At 37.2% G+C, this 16,227-nt stretch overlaps 1 protein-coding gene across 1 annotated transcript in view; it reads left to right on the forward strand.

Annotated features, from left to right (window-relative positions):
- LOC117417296 (PTB-containing, cubilin and LRP1-interacting protein-like) overlaps positions 1-15,363 on the forward strand; it is a 36,036-nt gene extending 20,673 nt beyond the window's left edge. Inside the window, exon 3 of the mRNA XM_034029340.2 lies at positions 14,812-15,363. Within this exon, the coding sequence (XP_033885231.2) occupies positions 14,812-15,288 (477 nt within the window). The 3' untranslated portion in view covers positions 15,289-15,363. The remainder of the gene's footprint in view (positions 1-14,811) is intronic.
- The last annotated feature ends 864 nt before the right edge of the window (positions 15,364-16,227 follow it).

Here is a 16,227-nt window from a genome sequence, read left to right on the forward strand (position 1 = left end):
TAATAATAATAATAATAATAATAATAATAATAATAAACATCAGTTTGAATACAGTTATTAATGTTAAATGCACTTCATGCTGCGGGACTCTTCCCAACATCTATTGGCCATATTCCACTGTTGTTGTTAATGTAACAGCGTAACATGACCAATAAGTTGCCACCTGTTCCATCAAAACATTACATACAAAAGACAACATTCCTCCGCCCAGGAGCAACCACCAAGAAAAGGTGTTAAAACCAATCCTTGCCCAGGACAACTGGAAGCTGCTAGAGACTGGAAAATGCTGGCAGATGTTGGTCAACAGCTTATTTTTCCACCTGAGATTGCCACCACTAACCTTCGACCAGATATTGTCTTGTGGTCTGGATCGGCACGCCTTGTTCACCTGATAGAGTTAACAGTGCCATGGGAGGATGCTGTAGATGAGGCGTATGAGAGGAAGAAACTGCGGTATGCTCAACTAGCCACTGAAGCAGAACAGCGAGGATGGAGAGTCCGGGTTTACCCAATGGAAGTGGGTTGTCGAGGATTTGTGGCACACTCTACAACCCGGTTTCTCAGAGACGTCGGATTCAGTGGCCAAGAGTTGCGTCGCACAGTGAAGAACTTATCTGAAGCAGCAGAGAGGAGCAGCAACTGGCTATGGTTGAGACGGAAAGATTCTGGCTGGGGATCTCAAGCACAATAGAAAGAAAGAAACGCTGATGTACAGGTAAGTAAGCTGGGCTGAGTTGAGTGGGGGACGGAGGGGGGTGATGCTGGGACGCCAGAATCCCCGTCGAGCCCTCTTGAGGTGTCGTGGGCTAGTCGACGAAACACTGAGGATGGAAGGTGCCCACTTGAAGACCCCAGAGATGTACCCTACTTAACTCAATCCAGACGGTTGTCATGCTGATGCGCTGGGGAGGCCGCACTGTGGTTGATCCCAGGAGCCAGCATCGCAGCCGTTGTGTGTGCTGATGCGCCAGGGAGGCAAAATGAGCTGATCCCTGGAGCCAGCATTACACTTCAGCCATTAACACTAGACAGAAGGATATCTACATCATCATATGGAAGGAAACGTAAATGGATGGAGACACATATGGATTACATTAGTTTACTGTAAAGCTACGTCTTAGTTGGTGCTTATCTTGGCGAGAGCCAAGTTCAAATCAGCATGAAGTTTTAACATCTACTCTCGTGTAATGGAAATCATTATTCTTGTATTGATTCAGGGCGATGCAAGGGTTCCAATAATGGAGGTTCTATTTATTTTCTCAATCTGAACACAGCGTAGTTTACACAAAACAAATGTATAGGCAAGGAGAATATCTTACTGCTGCTTCTCTTTCTCGCTTTTCCTATGTATCCCTGTGAACAGGCTGGCTGTAGGGGTGACGTCAGTCCAGGAAATGAAACAGAAACACACAGCAACTGCGTGCGAAACTGCGGCGATGCAGTGCTCAGTGTGTTAGTAACACAAAAAAAATTAAAAGGTTTAAACAAAACAAAAACACTGACACAAAACAAATGGCACGTTGGCCAAACGAACAGACAAACAAACAAACTATATCTGTGCAATAACTGTAGATAAAGCATTCTGTATTGGAAGCCACACAGTAATTATTATTAATGGATAATTACCTTATTACTGACATAAACTGAGCAATATGTTGTTATGCTGTTTTCTTTCCCATTTAGTTCCTGAGAAGAATAGTCACTGCAGTTCTTATTCTTGAAGTGTACTTGCCACTAATGCAAAGCTTGTTTTAATGTTGTCTTTATTACGCTGGCCAGAGACCCGCACTTACAACTGCGTAGTCATATTTTCTACATTTTCTTTAAATTCTCAAATTAATAATCGATACCTGGGTAGTAAAAAGACCCGGGTCGTGTCGGGTAATTTAAAACCCAACGGGTTATGGTACTGAGACAATGTGTTCCGTCCTGATATGCAGAACTCAGGTAATAATCACATGGCTTTGAAAAGTTGGCATCATGTGTGGACAACTGGCAGATTCAAATCAGGCCCAGCTTTAGGCGACACTAATTTGTGGTGCTGAAGGTGTTTGAAAACTGGAATATTCACCAAAGCCCCTGACCATATGAACAGTCTACTACTATTTCAGTATTTTTGTTAGTTAATTGCCTGTCCTATTGTTAGACTAATAGAGTAAAAGAAAGAAGAAAAAAGGTATTTCTATTATTTCAATTCAAACACATGATATGTAGATTGGCTGCTGTAGCCTTGCTTATCCTAATTTATATTTATTGCCAAATAATTGTACAACTTAAGGAGGAAAGCTTGAGAGCTTCCTGGCCCTGAATAGATACAGCAATAGTTTCATATAAACATTTGGTAGTGGTAAATGATGTTGAAGAAATAAAACAATGCCTCTTGTGGCTGGTGTATGCACAGAGCTGGACTGTTAAAATGATACAAATGCTCCCATTGTCAGTTTAAAGCAATCAATTTTACAGCTCCTCCAGTAAGTACACTTAGAAATCATTCAAATGAAGGCTACAGTATATACTTGTAATGCATACGGTTACTCTTCTGGCAAGCTGTCAGCATTTCGGCCTACTTTTTCATCAAGTGAGAAAAAATTGATAGTCTCCCTTTGGGTGTGTATATATTTGTGAGTTTTTTTAGCTCCATCAGACACATGCTAAGTTTGACTTTTTATTTTCATGACCTCATTTATATAAACACAGTATTTTGAGAAGGTGGCCAGTACTTGATCACTAAAAAAATTAAACCAAAAGATTGACAAAATAATTCAGATATGCAGATGGAACCCACACCAAACAGCAATCCTAGCTAACTTGCAAATCTTCTTAACTGGCCTGCGTTTTGAACGTCAGAAGAATAATTTTGACATCCAATTGGAACCCTGCTAAAAAATTGTAACTAATCTGGCATTTATTTGAAAGACTGGGGAAAAGGTAACACAAAAAATAAAACATAAACGTTTTTACTCTGTGATTGTGAACCATCTAATGTTGTACAGTAGTCTCCCATGAAAGTATTGTCATATAGCAGTTTTTTTATATGTCTGTCCTACCAGGAATCATAGAAATGTGATAGAGAAACACCTGGGGGATGTAGGGTTTATCGCCCTTGCTTCATGAATTTAGACATATTAACTACAAGTGTTCCATCAAACTGTTGCCTGTAAAAAGTTTGCAACTCAAACTCTTTGTTAAGAGTACACAGTAAAACTATGAACTGCATTAGAAGGTCTTGCTGTGGCTCGGCACAAGTTCATATTCGTATCAAACCCTTTCAGTGATAAGCCTGCTTCTTTTGTCTTATTTTATAAGGGGAAGCCAAGTACTGAAAGAAACTGATAACCCTGACATTTAGTGAAAAGACAGGATGTCCTTTATATAAATGACTTCCGGACCTTATTGGCATTAAAGTTTGTTTTTATTATTATTATTGTCCTCCCCAGGGTAGCTGAGTTGTAGCATCACATTTTTATTTGGTCCCTCTTCGTAATGTTGAGAGACTCAAGCCAATTTCCCATGGTCACTCTGAGAAAGAAGCGCTCAGGACTGAAAAAACTTCCCCTTTACTGTATTACCTCTCACAGTTACTGCTATAGGTTCTTCCAATTGAATTTTGAGTAAATATTGGATAAAGTAACAAAAAAGGGAGAAATCACATGGTAAGTATACTGACTCAGTGATTCTCTTAATACTGAATGCTTAGATCAATCAAATAGACTCTAGTATGTATTGTTTTGAATATGTTTAAAAGTAAACCATTGTTAGTCTCCAAATTGATTTCTTGTAATAAATGGTTTGAAGACATTCTCTGTGTTAATAATAATAATACATGGAAAATAACAACTTTAAAACTGAACCACACATGCTGTGCAGTACCATTGGTATGTGAAACCTTGTCAATCAACCATGATTTTAAAAAATGGACCTGGTTTCTTGTCTACTGGGTTTGTAGTATTTTCCGTTAGTCAGAAGTTTGAAAAACAGAAATCAGTTCTAATACAGTATTAGGACTGACCCCAACCTATTACCGTAAGCTCACTCAAAGAAGCCATGCTTTGATTCATTTCATGCAATGTGTTTTGGGGTAGAGATGAAGGGAAACATAAAGAGCCCTGTAGATAAATTATTTCTTTACAGTCAAAAATTGTCCCATGTGGGGCTCCACCTGTATTTGGTTAGGCAAGCCATAAGGGTCTTTTTTTCTCTTTATGGTATCATTTTTCCAGTTTTTTTTGTAGACACATTTACCACAATACTAAATTATTTTTTTAACTGCATAAACATTTTTAGGCACATTGGGTACACCACAGTTTAAAAAAAAAAAAAAAAAAAAACAAGCAAAAAGAAACAAGGTAATGTCATTACCACTCAACGTGTTTTGGGATCACTGGGGAAATGGATCTCTGAATGAATTAAGAAATATATAATAATGTGCAAGGGTGCAATGGCACCGGAGCCTTTCTAAAAGTGGGGGGGGACAAGGTCGGGGGGTGGGGGGTGTCCCACAAACATAATTTAATTTACTTCAAAATACATTAAATGTTACAAAAAAAGAAAATAACCATGTACAGCATTTACATTGATGAAGAATATATTGATAAAGAATATTAAACAGCTGTCTACAAAGTATAATGTTTAGCTTTATAGCCTATGGAGCTAGGTTTTTTTTATTTATTTTTTTTAAATTTTTTTTTACTGCTTCGGACACAAATTACATGAAATGGTAACAAATGTTTGAACATGTTTCAGCAGTTCTGTAGTGTTACAAGATGGCGAATGTAGCAACATGCGCTACCACACATAAACTCGGCTTCTCTGCGTTCATTCTTTCCCATGTGATTTGTTAAAAGCTTCAGCGTACCTCGGTAGAAGCTGGTGGCACAGCTAGAGAAATGTTAGGATTATTGTCTATCAACACAGTTCCAGTTTTATGGATTTATTTGACTTATCTGTGTCACTGTTTTGGAAGAACGATGAATAGACTTAAAATAAACATCTGCTTACTTTACCTCTGTCATTCCCTTGTACTGAATAAATTTCCGATCTGGTGGTCACTGGCTGGTTAAAGTAGGCGACTGCACTAAGATGTTTGTCTGTATATTAGAGAATGGAGATGTATCTTACTTCATAGAAGATCATCAGTTCAGTTTGTTTTTATTAAACCTATTTTTTTCTAATGGTCAAACAAGAAAAATGTTAAATAAACAGCACTTGTTCTTAAAATGCAAGTCTGTGGAATGTACAACAGGTTTTTTATTTGACAGATATTTACTGTAAATGTATTGGCTTAGCTGAGGTTCATAACATATTTCATAAATGTGATTAAAACTACTATATATGGTACTGTTTAATTCTAAACACTTCTTTAAAAAATAACACTAATAGGTGTTGTTATTGAAACATTAGCTTTTAAGGAGCAGAATAAGTAAAAATAATTTAAAGATCGCATCAGCAGCTGGGTTATGTTGGAATGTTTATCAAGGTTGGCCCGGGAATTTTCCATCTGACTCAATGGGAGCGTCAGCCAAGACTGGAGGATCTAGGATATGTCCTTCCTGGATGGAATTCTTTAATAAGCCTCCATTAAGTGTTACAATATAACTTAAAAAAATGACAACTTTCAGTGACCTCTCTTCGGGTAGCACTGGTAATACCCAGTGTTACGTTACATCTTTTGCTTGAAAATGGAACTTGACATTGAAAATTGGGTTGCCAGGCATTGGACCTTGCAATTTATGATCCTTTAAGTGGTATGTGAGCTGCAGAGACTGGTTTCACACAGGCATTGTCTTACACAATAATTGAGTTAATTGCAGCGCACCATTTGGTGGTGGTGGTGGTAGTGGTAGTTGGGGGGGGGGGGGGGGGAGGGGTCGTGGTAACATGACACAAGGGAGTACATAACAAAAATACTAGGATTCTCCAAATGAAAACTTCAAAAGACCCAAACTGAGCCCTGATGCTTTCACTGTTTCCTCAATCAAGTTGTGGAATGCAGTGCAGTAGAAGAGGTTACTCAGTTTCTTTTGACATTGCCTTGTAGTTATTTATGCTGCTCTGGTACTAAAGTGGCAACACACTTTTTAAAAAGGATGTACTGTTCTTTTTAAAATCCCACAGCAAGATGGAATAGTTCAGTTACGTTATATTATAGTTGTTAAAAACAGTATGAATCAAATATTTGAATCTAATTTCTGAGGTGCCCTACAGACACTAAAGGACAAGATTAGAGATTTACATTCCACCCCTCAGGCAGTGGACAGGGTACATAATATTTAAGGTCTGCCCTGCCTGAATTTCCTTTTCTCATACATTTACTAACTACTGCAAGAAAAACAAAAACAGAGCAGGCCGCTTGCTAAGTCCGCTGTGTGCCAGGTGTTGCTTATGATAGAGAATGTCTTTATGTTTGCCAAACCAGCAATAAATTAGCAACTAGAGAAAGACATTTTAGCAAGATTTGTAAATTGTAATAGGCATGTATTCTGAATTTTGGATCTCCTTAATTATAGCCATATGTTTTCAAAACATATGCAAGTGTTTAGATGTAAGTTCACTTTTTTAAGTATCTCATTTGGCATTTTTGTGAAAATACATTAATCATTTTGAAGAAATAATTAGGGAAAGATTAGCTGCATAGGGAATATCTTTTAATACACCTTATTAAACATTTAAGCCTTAGTTTTACAGTAGCATCTCATATAACAGAGTGTGCTCTACCAATACAAGGAGGTCACATCATTACAGCCTGCTAGTGTAGCTGTACATAACTGTCATATGCATTACTCTTCATAATTCTGTTAACAATTGAATTATAATGGATATTACCCATGGTGTTATTGGAGTCGATGTATTAGAACAATGATTTAATATAATTTAATGTATTACAGTAGTCAAAAGCAGCTGCATAGTATGATGCTTAATGTTGGCAATAGTAATACATTGCATTATGTGTATTTCGTGTTGACGAGGTCAGAAGCCAAAGAAAGCACAAATAATGAATAAAAGGATTAACCGAGAGCTTACTGACAGTAAGGATTGGTTATACATTGTAAATAGAATTGGTTGTGAATTTACACAGCAAGACGCATTCATGTTCATAAACCAGTTCAAATCCTGTTTGGTCTTTTCTTTCCTACGAAGTATAAACATTTTCCCCCTCTAGTATTCCCACAGCGCCCATGAAGTCATAGGAAGAAAATGATTTAACCATGAACTAGGTCAAGAACAACAGACGTAGCCTTGTAAGTAATTCCATTTTCATTGCAGCACTTCATTTGTAGTATTGCAGGAGCAATGGTCATGATACGCTTGTAGGCGTGAGTAATGTGGTGCTGAATTGCGTCTCCATAATGTTTCTCAATGTAAAGATTAAGGATCGTTTGCTATTAGTAGTCTACAAATTAAAGTAGACATTTTTCTAATAACTTTAATATGTGTGCTGTAAATGTCTAGTGATTAGTACTACTACTTGGTAGCACTACTAAACTTACTCTTTTAAGTAAAAGACCATTTTTGAAGTCCATGATCATGTAGGTTAATGAAGCCTAACCTTATGTTTTATTATGCTCTTGAGGAAACTATTTCCAGACAAGAGAGAATAAGAGACCTGCTGTTAGAATGTGGCTTTTGGAAAGCTTGAAAAGTTATGATGCAAAGTTGTTTAATGTTTCTTTTTTATCCTTTTCTTTTTTTCTTCAATTTAAATTAGCTAAGTTACAGATTAAAGATTTCTTTTGGACTTCACTTGAATGGAAAATTTGTTGTATTATAAATGAGGAAAGTGTTGTGTCTAATTAGTTTGAAATCTCTCTTTTAGTCAGAAAACACTCTCCAGTGCCATGTATTTATAAATATAAAAAGTCTCGGCAGAGGTTTCATGTTTGCTTGCCAAATAGTTTTCAGCAAAGGTTTTATATCTCCACCATGTGTAAGGCATAAAGGAACAGCATTGTTGCTTTATATGCTAGTTTATCACTTTGGTGTTTAGGATTTGAAACAGAAGACTGCCTTAAAACTGATCAGATTGTTGGAGACAACTTTTTTTGTTTAGTTTTTTTTTTTGTCAGGCTCGTATAAATTTTCATCTGTGAAAATACAGCACTGTCTTTAATCAGAAAAAAAATAAACATGTGTCATTCCTTAGTCTGGGTTCCATTCCAATTTTGATGCATGCAGAATCCCAGAGGACTGTTTGGAAGTGGATCATATCTTCTTAAAAGACAACAAATCAGAAGCATTTTTTCTGAGTCAGTGTTTAATTTCATTTAAAAAACAGAACAGTGGAAGTACAAACTGTTAAAGCACACGCTAATAACACACACACACATACATATATCTATATATCTATATATATATAAGAGATGGGCTTCAGTGAGTTACAGGTAAATAATTTCATTGAGGGTTTCTGTGACGTCATAAACCCGATTCCTGGAAAGGGTTAATTACACCGTTTTTGCCCCTGAAGCACTACGAACTAATGCGTGTGTGTTTGAGGCTGTAGGTCGAAATAATCAAGTTTGAAGGTCATTGTACGTCATCGCCGGAGCAGGGGAGAAGGGAAGGGAATGCAAGCCAGCTGACCGCACGCATTTCTGTGTGTTCTGCATTCACATTTTTTAAATGGTCAGTTTGAGAAATAAACTTTGTTCAACAGCTGACGCTACATACTGTTTTACATAATGGTAACGTTCCTCTTAAATTACTGTGGCTGATTCTTTGGCTGAAGAGATATTATCAGCCATCATCTAACCATGGAATCTTGTGCAATTAAATCACTCTTGTTTACCACTGATGGTAAACAATGTAACAAAATCTACTGGGAAACTATTCAGTCTTTAAAAAGCTGAATTACTATACGTAAATATAAGCATTGTAGTTTCACTCATTGTACCGCCAGCTAAATAATCATGGCCAATTAAAACAACAAAGTTATGCAGTTAACCTTTGACTCGCTTTCCTAATTTGTTATTAACTGAACGTTCATACCAATGTCATCAACACTCCCGCTCCCAAAGCAAAACAGAAAGTACAAAATGGCGAGTCGACCCTACATTTAACACCAGAGCAAAAGAAAAAAAATCTGCATGTATGCATCTGAATTTAAGGAAGCAAGTCAGCAAGACATTGCAAATGTTTTCTTGCTTAAGTGATGCATATACTGTTAATTGAAGGACAATTGGAGACATTCTAATGGATAAAAACAAATGGCTTGTCTTGATGGAACGGGTCGATTTGTTTAACCTGAAAAAGGCTTGACACAGTCTAAAATAAGTGACTTTTATAAACCCCAGTAAATGTTAAAAAAAAAAAGTACGGTAAGAGGTTTGTTTGTTTATGTGAAAGTTTTGCACAAATGAAGGCTGACTTAAACTAAAGCATCAGTTTTGTAAACAGCAGTAACTGCTTAAAAAAGAATGCTGTTGAGCTTAAATTGCTTTGTGAAATAAATAGATGGCATCGTTCAATGGGGGATAGTATTCAGCAGGCTTACAGTCATGCCACAAACAGCAAAGTTCAAATGACCAGTACAGTAAAAAAATAAAATAAAATCATAGGCCTCGCTTTTTTTGTTTTTATGGCATTGTTGTTTGGGTGATTTGAAACTAAATTTATTTATTTATTTACTTATATTTTAAGTATAACTGTTCCTCAAAAATAACCGTCACTATACTGTTGTGTTAAGAACTAGTACTGTGGTTTAAAAAAATATTAATGTTTTATTAAAATGGCCTGGAGATTGTATAACTAAAAAAAATTAAAACCTTTTAATTTTTTGCAAACATAGAAAGTTGTGTGTGTGTTTTTTTTTTTTTTTTTGTTGACCCTCACTATAACGCCACCCTTGCTTATTGCCTGTTTTTGCCCATGGCCCTTACCTGGCGGTATAAAGAGGGTTGACTGTATAACTTATTGCAGGTCATGAAAAAAAGTAAGACGGAGATTCATAAATTGTGAAAGCAAACAACTTCCTAGCTTTCCCCAAAGCAAAACAGCCTCTTTGTAATCCAATAGTAATGTAACGGCAGTGTCAAATGAATTGTACATTGTACCTATCATTGCAGATGTACTAATCATTTTGGAAACTAATGTAAATGTTTAGTCTGCATGGTCTCCCAAACTCTTACAGCAAAGCAGCAGTTCAATAAGAATCTTTGAGTCTGAAAACTTGTTATTTTTGTTTAAAAAGTGGTTTATTTTGGGGGAAAACCTGATGAAATGAGGTTACCACTATTTAGTTAGCTAGTGGAATGTCTACGACTCCTGACATCTCCTACAGACGGCAGCAGTCTTTCCTTCCTATGATTCCAGCATTTGTTTTTGCCACTAGACAAAACTTGGCTGGTCTGAGGCCTGGAATGTCAACAGTTTGTTCCTATATTGGAAAGAGAGGTTGTTGGCTTTTACCTCTCGGCATCTGATGCCAAGTTTTTTTGGGATGTTATTGAACTAAGTGGTGAACAAAGTGTAGGAGAACGTACTATTCAGAAATGTATAATAAGAACAGTATAAACAGTAAACGTTATGTTAATTAAAGAGACTACAGAACACTGAGCAATAAACAGTCCGTTTTGAGCACACAGTTTTTCTTATCCAGAAATCGAATATTTCAAGACGACAAAACAACAAGACCCTCCTCTTAAACACATTGCAAACATTTATATTGGATGCATGTCCCAGACCAATGTGGTTATGCTTCTTAAGTAATATTTCTGAAAATATAAATTGCTTCTACTTTTCTCAGAGGGCATGCCAATACTAGCTGTGGTAAATTCTGAAAAAAAGAAAATGCATTCAGAAGCCTGCATTGCTGTGTCAATGCCAGCCTGTTTTAAAATCCTAAATGTGTAAATGTAAGGAAGGCGGTTGTTTTATTGGTAACTCAAAACTCATTCGCTGACTACTTAGGGAGAGACAGATGGTGGGATAATCCGAGCAATGGCATGAAAGTCGATCCCCCATGTATAGAGTGGGTAAATATATTTCTTTGGAGAAGCATTGACCGCACACGGAGCGTCATTTCTCAACATGTCTGTGGTGGCTTGTGGGTTTCCTGTTTGTTAATCTCATTGTCCAGGATATCAACTGTGGAAGCTTTCCTTATTTAATGTAAACTTCCATCATCGTGCCAGCAGAAGGATGCAGTTATTTTCCGCTGTACAGCATGCAACAATCTCAGTTTTATAGGAGACAGGTGGAAGTCACGTGGTTGTTGCATTCATTTCAACATCATTCCCTGAATTTGACGTACAACAGTCAGCTGCTTGAAAACACACACTAACAGATAAACCAACAGGATAAATAGCATACTGTTGTCACACAAAAATGTTTTCTTCAGCTGATCTTCTCACAGCTTCTATGGTTCATTTGTTCGCGTTAGAATAGATAAATAATTTTACAGATATCTGCAGAAGGTTACAGACTCTTTTAACACAGCAGACATGTATTTAGATCTTGGAAAATACTCAGAACTGCAGATCACTCTAGTAGTGAAGGAAAGATACAACTCCACATGATACAACTATTAAATTGGTTGTCTTAGAGAGTTAAAGGTCCCATATACATTAGGGCTATGAAGATATACCAAGGTCGCTATACGCTACATGTTACTGTCTTGATTGTCTACTTTGTGATTGGGTCCTTTGTTTGATGTCTAGAAAGATCATCAATCATGGACTAAATGAAATAGGAGAAGTACAGAATGTATTCATAACAACTGTAAATAACATGTATTCATCAATCGAGAACCATTCAGTGCAAAAGTGTTTATTTTTTCTCTGCTCTGTACTTTCTATACTATGAGCAGTGTGACGGCCCTAGGCCAAAGGGAATTGTTTATCAAATGAGTACATTTACTTTACAAGGGAGTTCAGCTTTTATAATTGAGCAATATATTTGAGGTATTTTGAATGTATGACAAACAGCTGGAGTTTGCTCTCTACCATCTCTGCTTTGGGAAGGTTTACTGTTAATCATTAAAAAACAAAACCCCACAGAACCCAACGCATTTTTGGCAGCAGAATGCTTTCCATGTAGTTAATCATTCTGTGTTACATTGGCAACTAGATTTTATCCAGCAGTATGAATCTTATTCAAGTAACAGACATCAGCTTACAGGGGTGAAAAGCGTAGATCCCCGGGGTACACCAGATTCAATCTAGACCTTGTAACCATTTCACACAGAGTTGGCTAGATCTGTTGCCCTCACTAATTCACTAGTATCTGTGTGCGTATACAGTTTCTGATGGTTTTAACAATATTGCGCACAGATAAATTACTAATGCTTGTAGTTGGCTTGAAAAGAACCATTTGCTTTTGAATGGGACAGAGATTATAATACTGTGCCGCTCGTTCATACAGTATACCAAAATGGCTCTACAGAAACACTGAAGACACTGAAGGGGTGGAAGTCAAAAGCCATTTTGTGCCATAACAGATAGGATTGTTCTCCCAAATGATTATTGTTGATGTTACAGTGGAAAGCCATTCGTCACATGCTATGATGGTTGATTACCCAAACTCATTTCACATAGTTGCCCAAGGCTGAATTCATACCTGCAGAGAAGAGGGATTGAAGTGCCACTACCAGTTATCGTAGACATGCAGTACTGTTGTCATGTTTTTGACAGGGGTTTGGTTTATCCTTTCATTATCTTGGAATTGGATTTGTATCTGACCTTAAGCGTTCCATCTGGATTCCATGCCTGATGGATTAGGAACAGCCTTCCTTTAGACTAGATAAATCGCTGGCTATGCAGCTATGCAGGTATACTTCACTTGCATGCATCTTCTTTGCTGAATAGGCTGTTCTATAACAGAGTCAGTTAGCCTGCCCATAGTTGTGATCTACTTGCTATAGATGTCTTCATTTCTATTCAGCCTTGCTTTTCATTTTAGCAAATAGACCATAACTAAGGATACGATTTTATCAAGGTCACGGAAATTGTGAAAATCGTGAATTTGAAAAAAAGTCAGTGAAATCTTGGAAATAAATGTAAAAACACATTTGGTTAGGCACTTCCTTTATTTCCTTTAAAAATGCAGTATGTCATGCACTGAAAATACAAATATGCAAGCATCTGTAAATTGTTTGGTTGTGTATGTACGCAGCATTTACATGTAGCTATTGTAGGTCAGCGAATGAGATTTGTATTTTGTACCTGAGCGAGCATGTAAATGAACACAGATCGTATATTACTGTAAATTCTCGGTTGTGATCTTCACATGGATACAGCACTTGTTAATTCTTTTTTTTAAACAAAAAAGGGGGCTTGCATCTTTAAAAAAGATTAATACTTGCATTTTATTTCATGAAACTTTCTTTCATACAATGTAGTGTACCCAAGTAGTCCTGTTGAAAATAAATACTTTCTCTAAAACTAAACATTGCTAAACAAAATACTTCAGACTGCCGTTGAACATCTTTTTTTTATTATTATTTACTGCAAACTGTAGCTAAAACGAGAGGTTTATCTGTTTTGTTTGTGTGTTTTTATTTTTAAAGGGGCAGTGTTCTGTCGGCTACTCAGAAACAACCAATTTAAACATCTGGTTCTTATTATTGAAGAATATTTATATACTGTTTCATTTTGAACGTAGGAACAAAAACAATTATTTGACATGCTGATTTTGTATATACAGGTATATGTACATTTACGCCGGATGCGTGCACAGTGAAAACCGTCTGTTTTGCTACACGGCCGGCATGAAAGCCTGAATCATACAGTATTAAAAAAAGAAAAATAACAATATTACGTTGGTGTGAAAGGACCTTTTAACTAAGTTTTGTACTCTAAAGTAACATTTAAACTTACCAGAGGTCAAAAGCAGTAGTCTTTAAATTATTGGTTTTGATGTACTATTTAAAAGCTCTTGTGTATGTTGATGTAGTTAAACCTACATTATTTGGTGGCCTTTCCGTGAATTCTTTTTTTTTTTTCGCCTGTGAAATGTACAAAAAATCACTGTGCCAAAATCGTATCCTTAATCATAACCTTCAAACTTTATTGATCAGTACTTGCGGAATTTGGATTGCTGAACCATAGCTGTCTCTGCGCTACTTTTCTAGAGATTCATTTTAATGCAAGTTCTTATTTTACTGCATGTACAGTATTGGGATTATTATTACCACTGTTACATGCCATATGAGAAGATGTGTTATTCACTGATCGTTCGCCAATTAAAAGAAGGGAAGGAAGGGACATACAAATGAATTAATAAACACAATTTTAAATAACACCATTTTTGCAAAGATTGCAACATTTTGTGCATTGTCAAACTTGCTACTTTAAGTCTACACTCCAAAATAATATACATAATCTCAAACCATTCCAACATTTGAAGACATTGAAAAATACTTTTCCCAGTTTCTTAAATTACTAGTCGGAACGCTTGTCAGTGAACGTTAGTTTCTTTTAGTATTTCTACTTTAAGCATTGCAACCTGAGCAGCTTGCCCATTTCCCATGCACAGAAGGTTGTGTTTTGGATACATCACTACTTTGCCCTGCATGCGGAACACATAAAAGTCTCTTGCGGTTTGTACAGTTGTAATCACACCATACAATGTGTTCTGTATTACCACTGTTGACTGATAATGATCAACAGCAACCAACTCTGGCTAGATTAAAAGAAAAATACTAAATCTTTGAGAAGAAGGATTCGCGTGAGCAGAAAACAACAACTTCATGCTGAGATATAATTATCTTTTAAATCACATTGCAATAACAAAATGTATCCACCAGATGCTGCAATCTGTTGATATATAGTGCTGTATCATTATAAAATTGACCTTTTTTTTCTTCTTTTCAATCTGCAGGTTACCTATTTGGGGAAGGTCACCTTAACAGGGACGCAGTTTTTAACAGGCTGCACTGAATCAGCGGTCATCGGCTTGTGGGAGCAGCATGCCCTTACCGAGGAAGATACTACTCCAGCCAATGCCATTCTGGAGATACGGCCCTTTCAGGTGCGGTTACACCACCTGGACGGCCGGAGAGAAGCGGCAGTCCACATGGACACCTACCAAGTGGCACGCATCGCCTACTGCACCGCGGACCACAACGTCAGCCCCAACATCTTTGCCTGGATTTACCGGGAGATAAACGACGACTTGACTTTCCAGATGGACTGCCACGCCGTGGAGTGTGAGAGCAAGCTGGAGGCCAAGAAACTGGCGCATGCCATGATGGAAGCCTTTAAGAAGACCTTTAACAGCATGAAGAGCGATGGCAGAATCCACAAAAGCAGCTCGTCGGATGAATTTCCTGAGGAATCTGCCACCGAAGATGACTGAGCACACCCATTAACGAACCAGCTGCAGCAGGAACACTGTGAGGATTTGAAATGGACAAGAGGGGATTCAAATGGGCTGGGGGAGGGGGGAGGGGGAGATGTGGGGTGGAGGGGGGAGATGAGGAGAGGGTGTTAAGGGGGGAGGGGGAGAAAAAACTAAGAAAACGCTGCCGCTCTCTTGGATGACCGCCTTTCCAAATCAAAAGGGTGATTCAATACCTAAAGATATGCATCATTAAAGTAATTACATTCCTGTTTCAAAGCTGCTGTGCTGTAAATGTGCGAATAAGCTTTTTCTCTAAAGCTTGACAGTGCTCAGACTCTTGCCTTGACTCTAATGCGCTCCAATTTGGCTAATGAAATCCATCAAGCTATTGTGAAGAGTCTGCGGACCCAGCCTTAGACTTTGTCGTACAACAAAGCTGATATTCAGTAGCCAGAGAGCTGTGAAGACACGTGGGAGGAGGTTACAGAGACAGTATCCACCTTTTTAGACTGGCCTTTCCCTTCTGAAAAAATAAGGAAAACATTACCGATACAGTATATAAAAAATATATCGAAATTACATTTAAATGTTTGCCATTTAACTTGGAGCAAATTCAGTGTGTTTTTTTTTGTAATTTTCTTTATAATGTCATTATACAAAAATAATGTTTCTACAAAAATATAAAGCTTCTGTACTGAGGGTCAGTTAAAGTAATATCATACAGTTTTACACTGCTGTGGACTGGCACAACCAGATATACTGTTTTGGGTTTTGCAGTGTAGAATTATTTAAAAGACTGAAGCACTGGTCACAAGAAAAAAAAAATTCTAAGGAAGCAGAGCAGACACTTCCAGTACATTAGATACACTGTAGGAAACATGTGTTATATTTTAGGAAAATCTAAACCAATTATGTCAAGTAAAAATAATTCATTAGAACACCATTCTTATTTTA

Source organism: Acipenser ruthenus, chromosome 12 (assembly GCF_902713425.1).
Source record: "Acipenser ruthenus chromosome 12, fAciRut3.2 maternal haplotype, whole genome shotgun sequence".
NCBI classification, from domain to species: Eukaryota; Metazoa; Chordata; class Actinopteri; order Acipenseriformes; family Acipenseridae; genus Acipenser; species Acipenser ruthenus.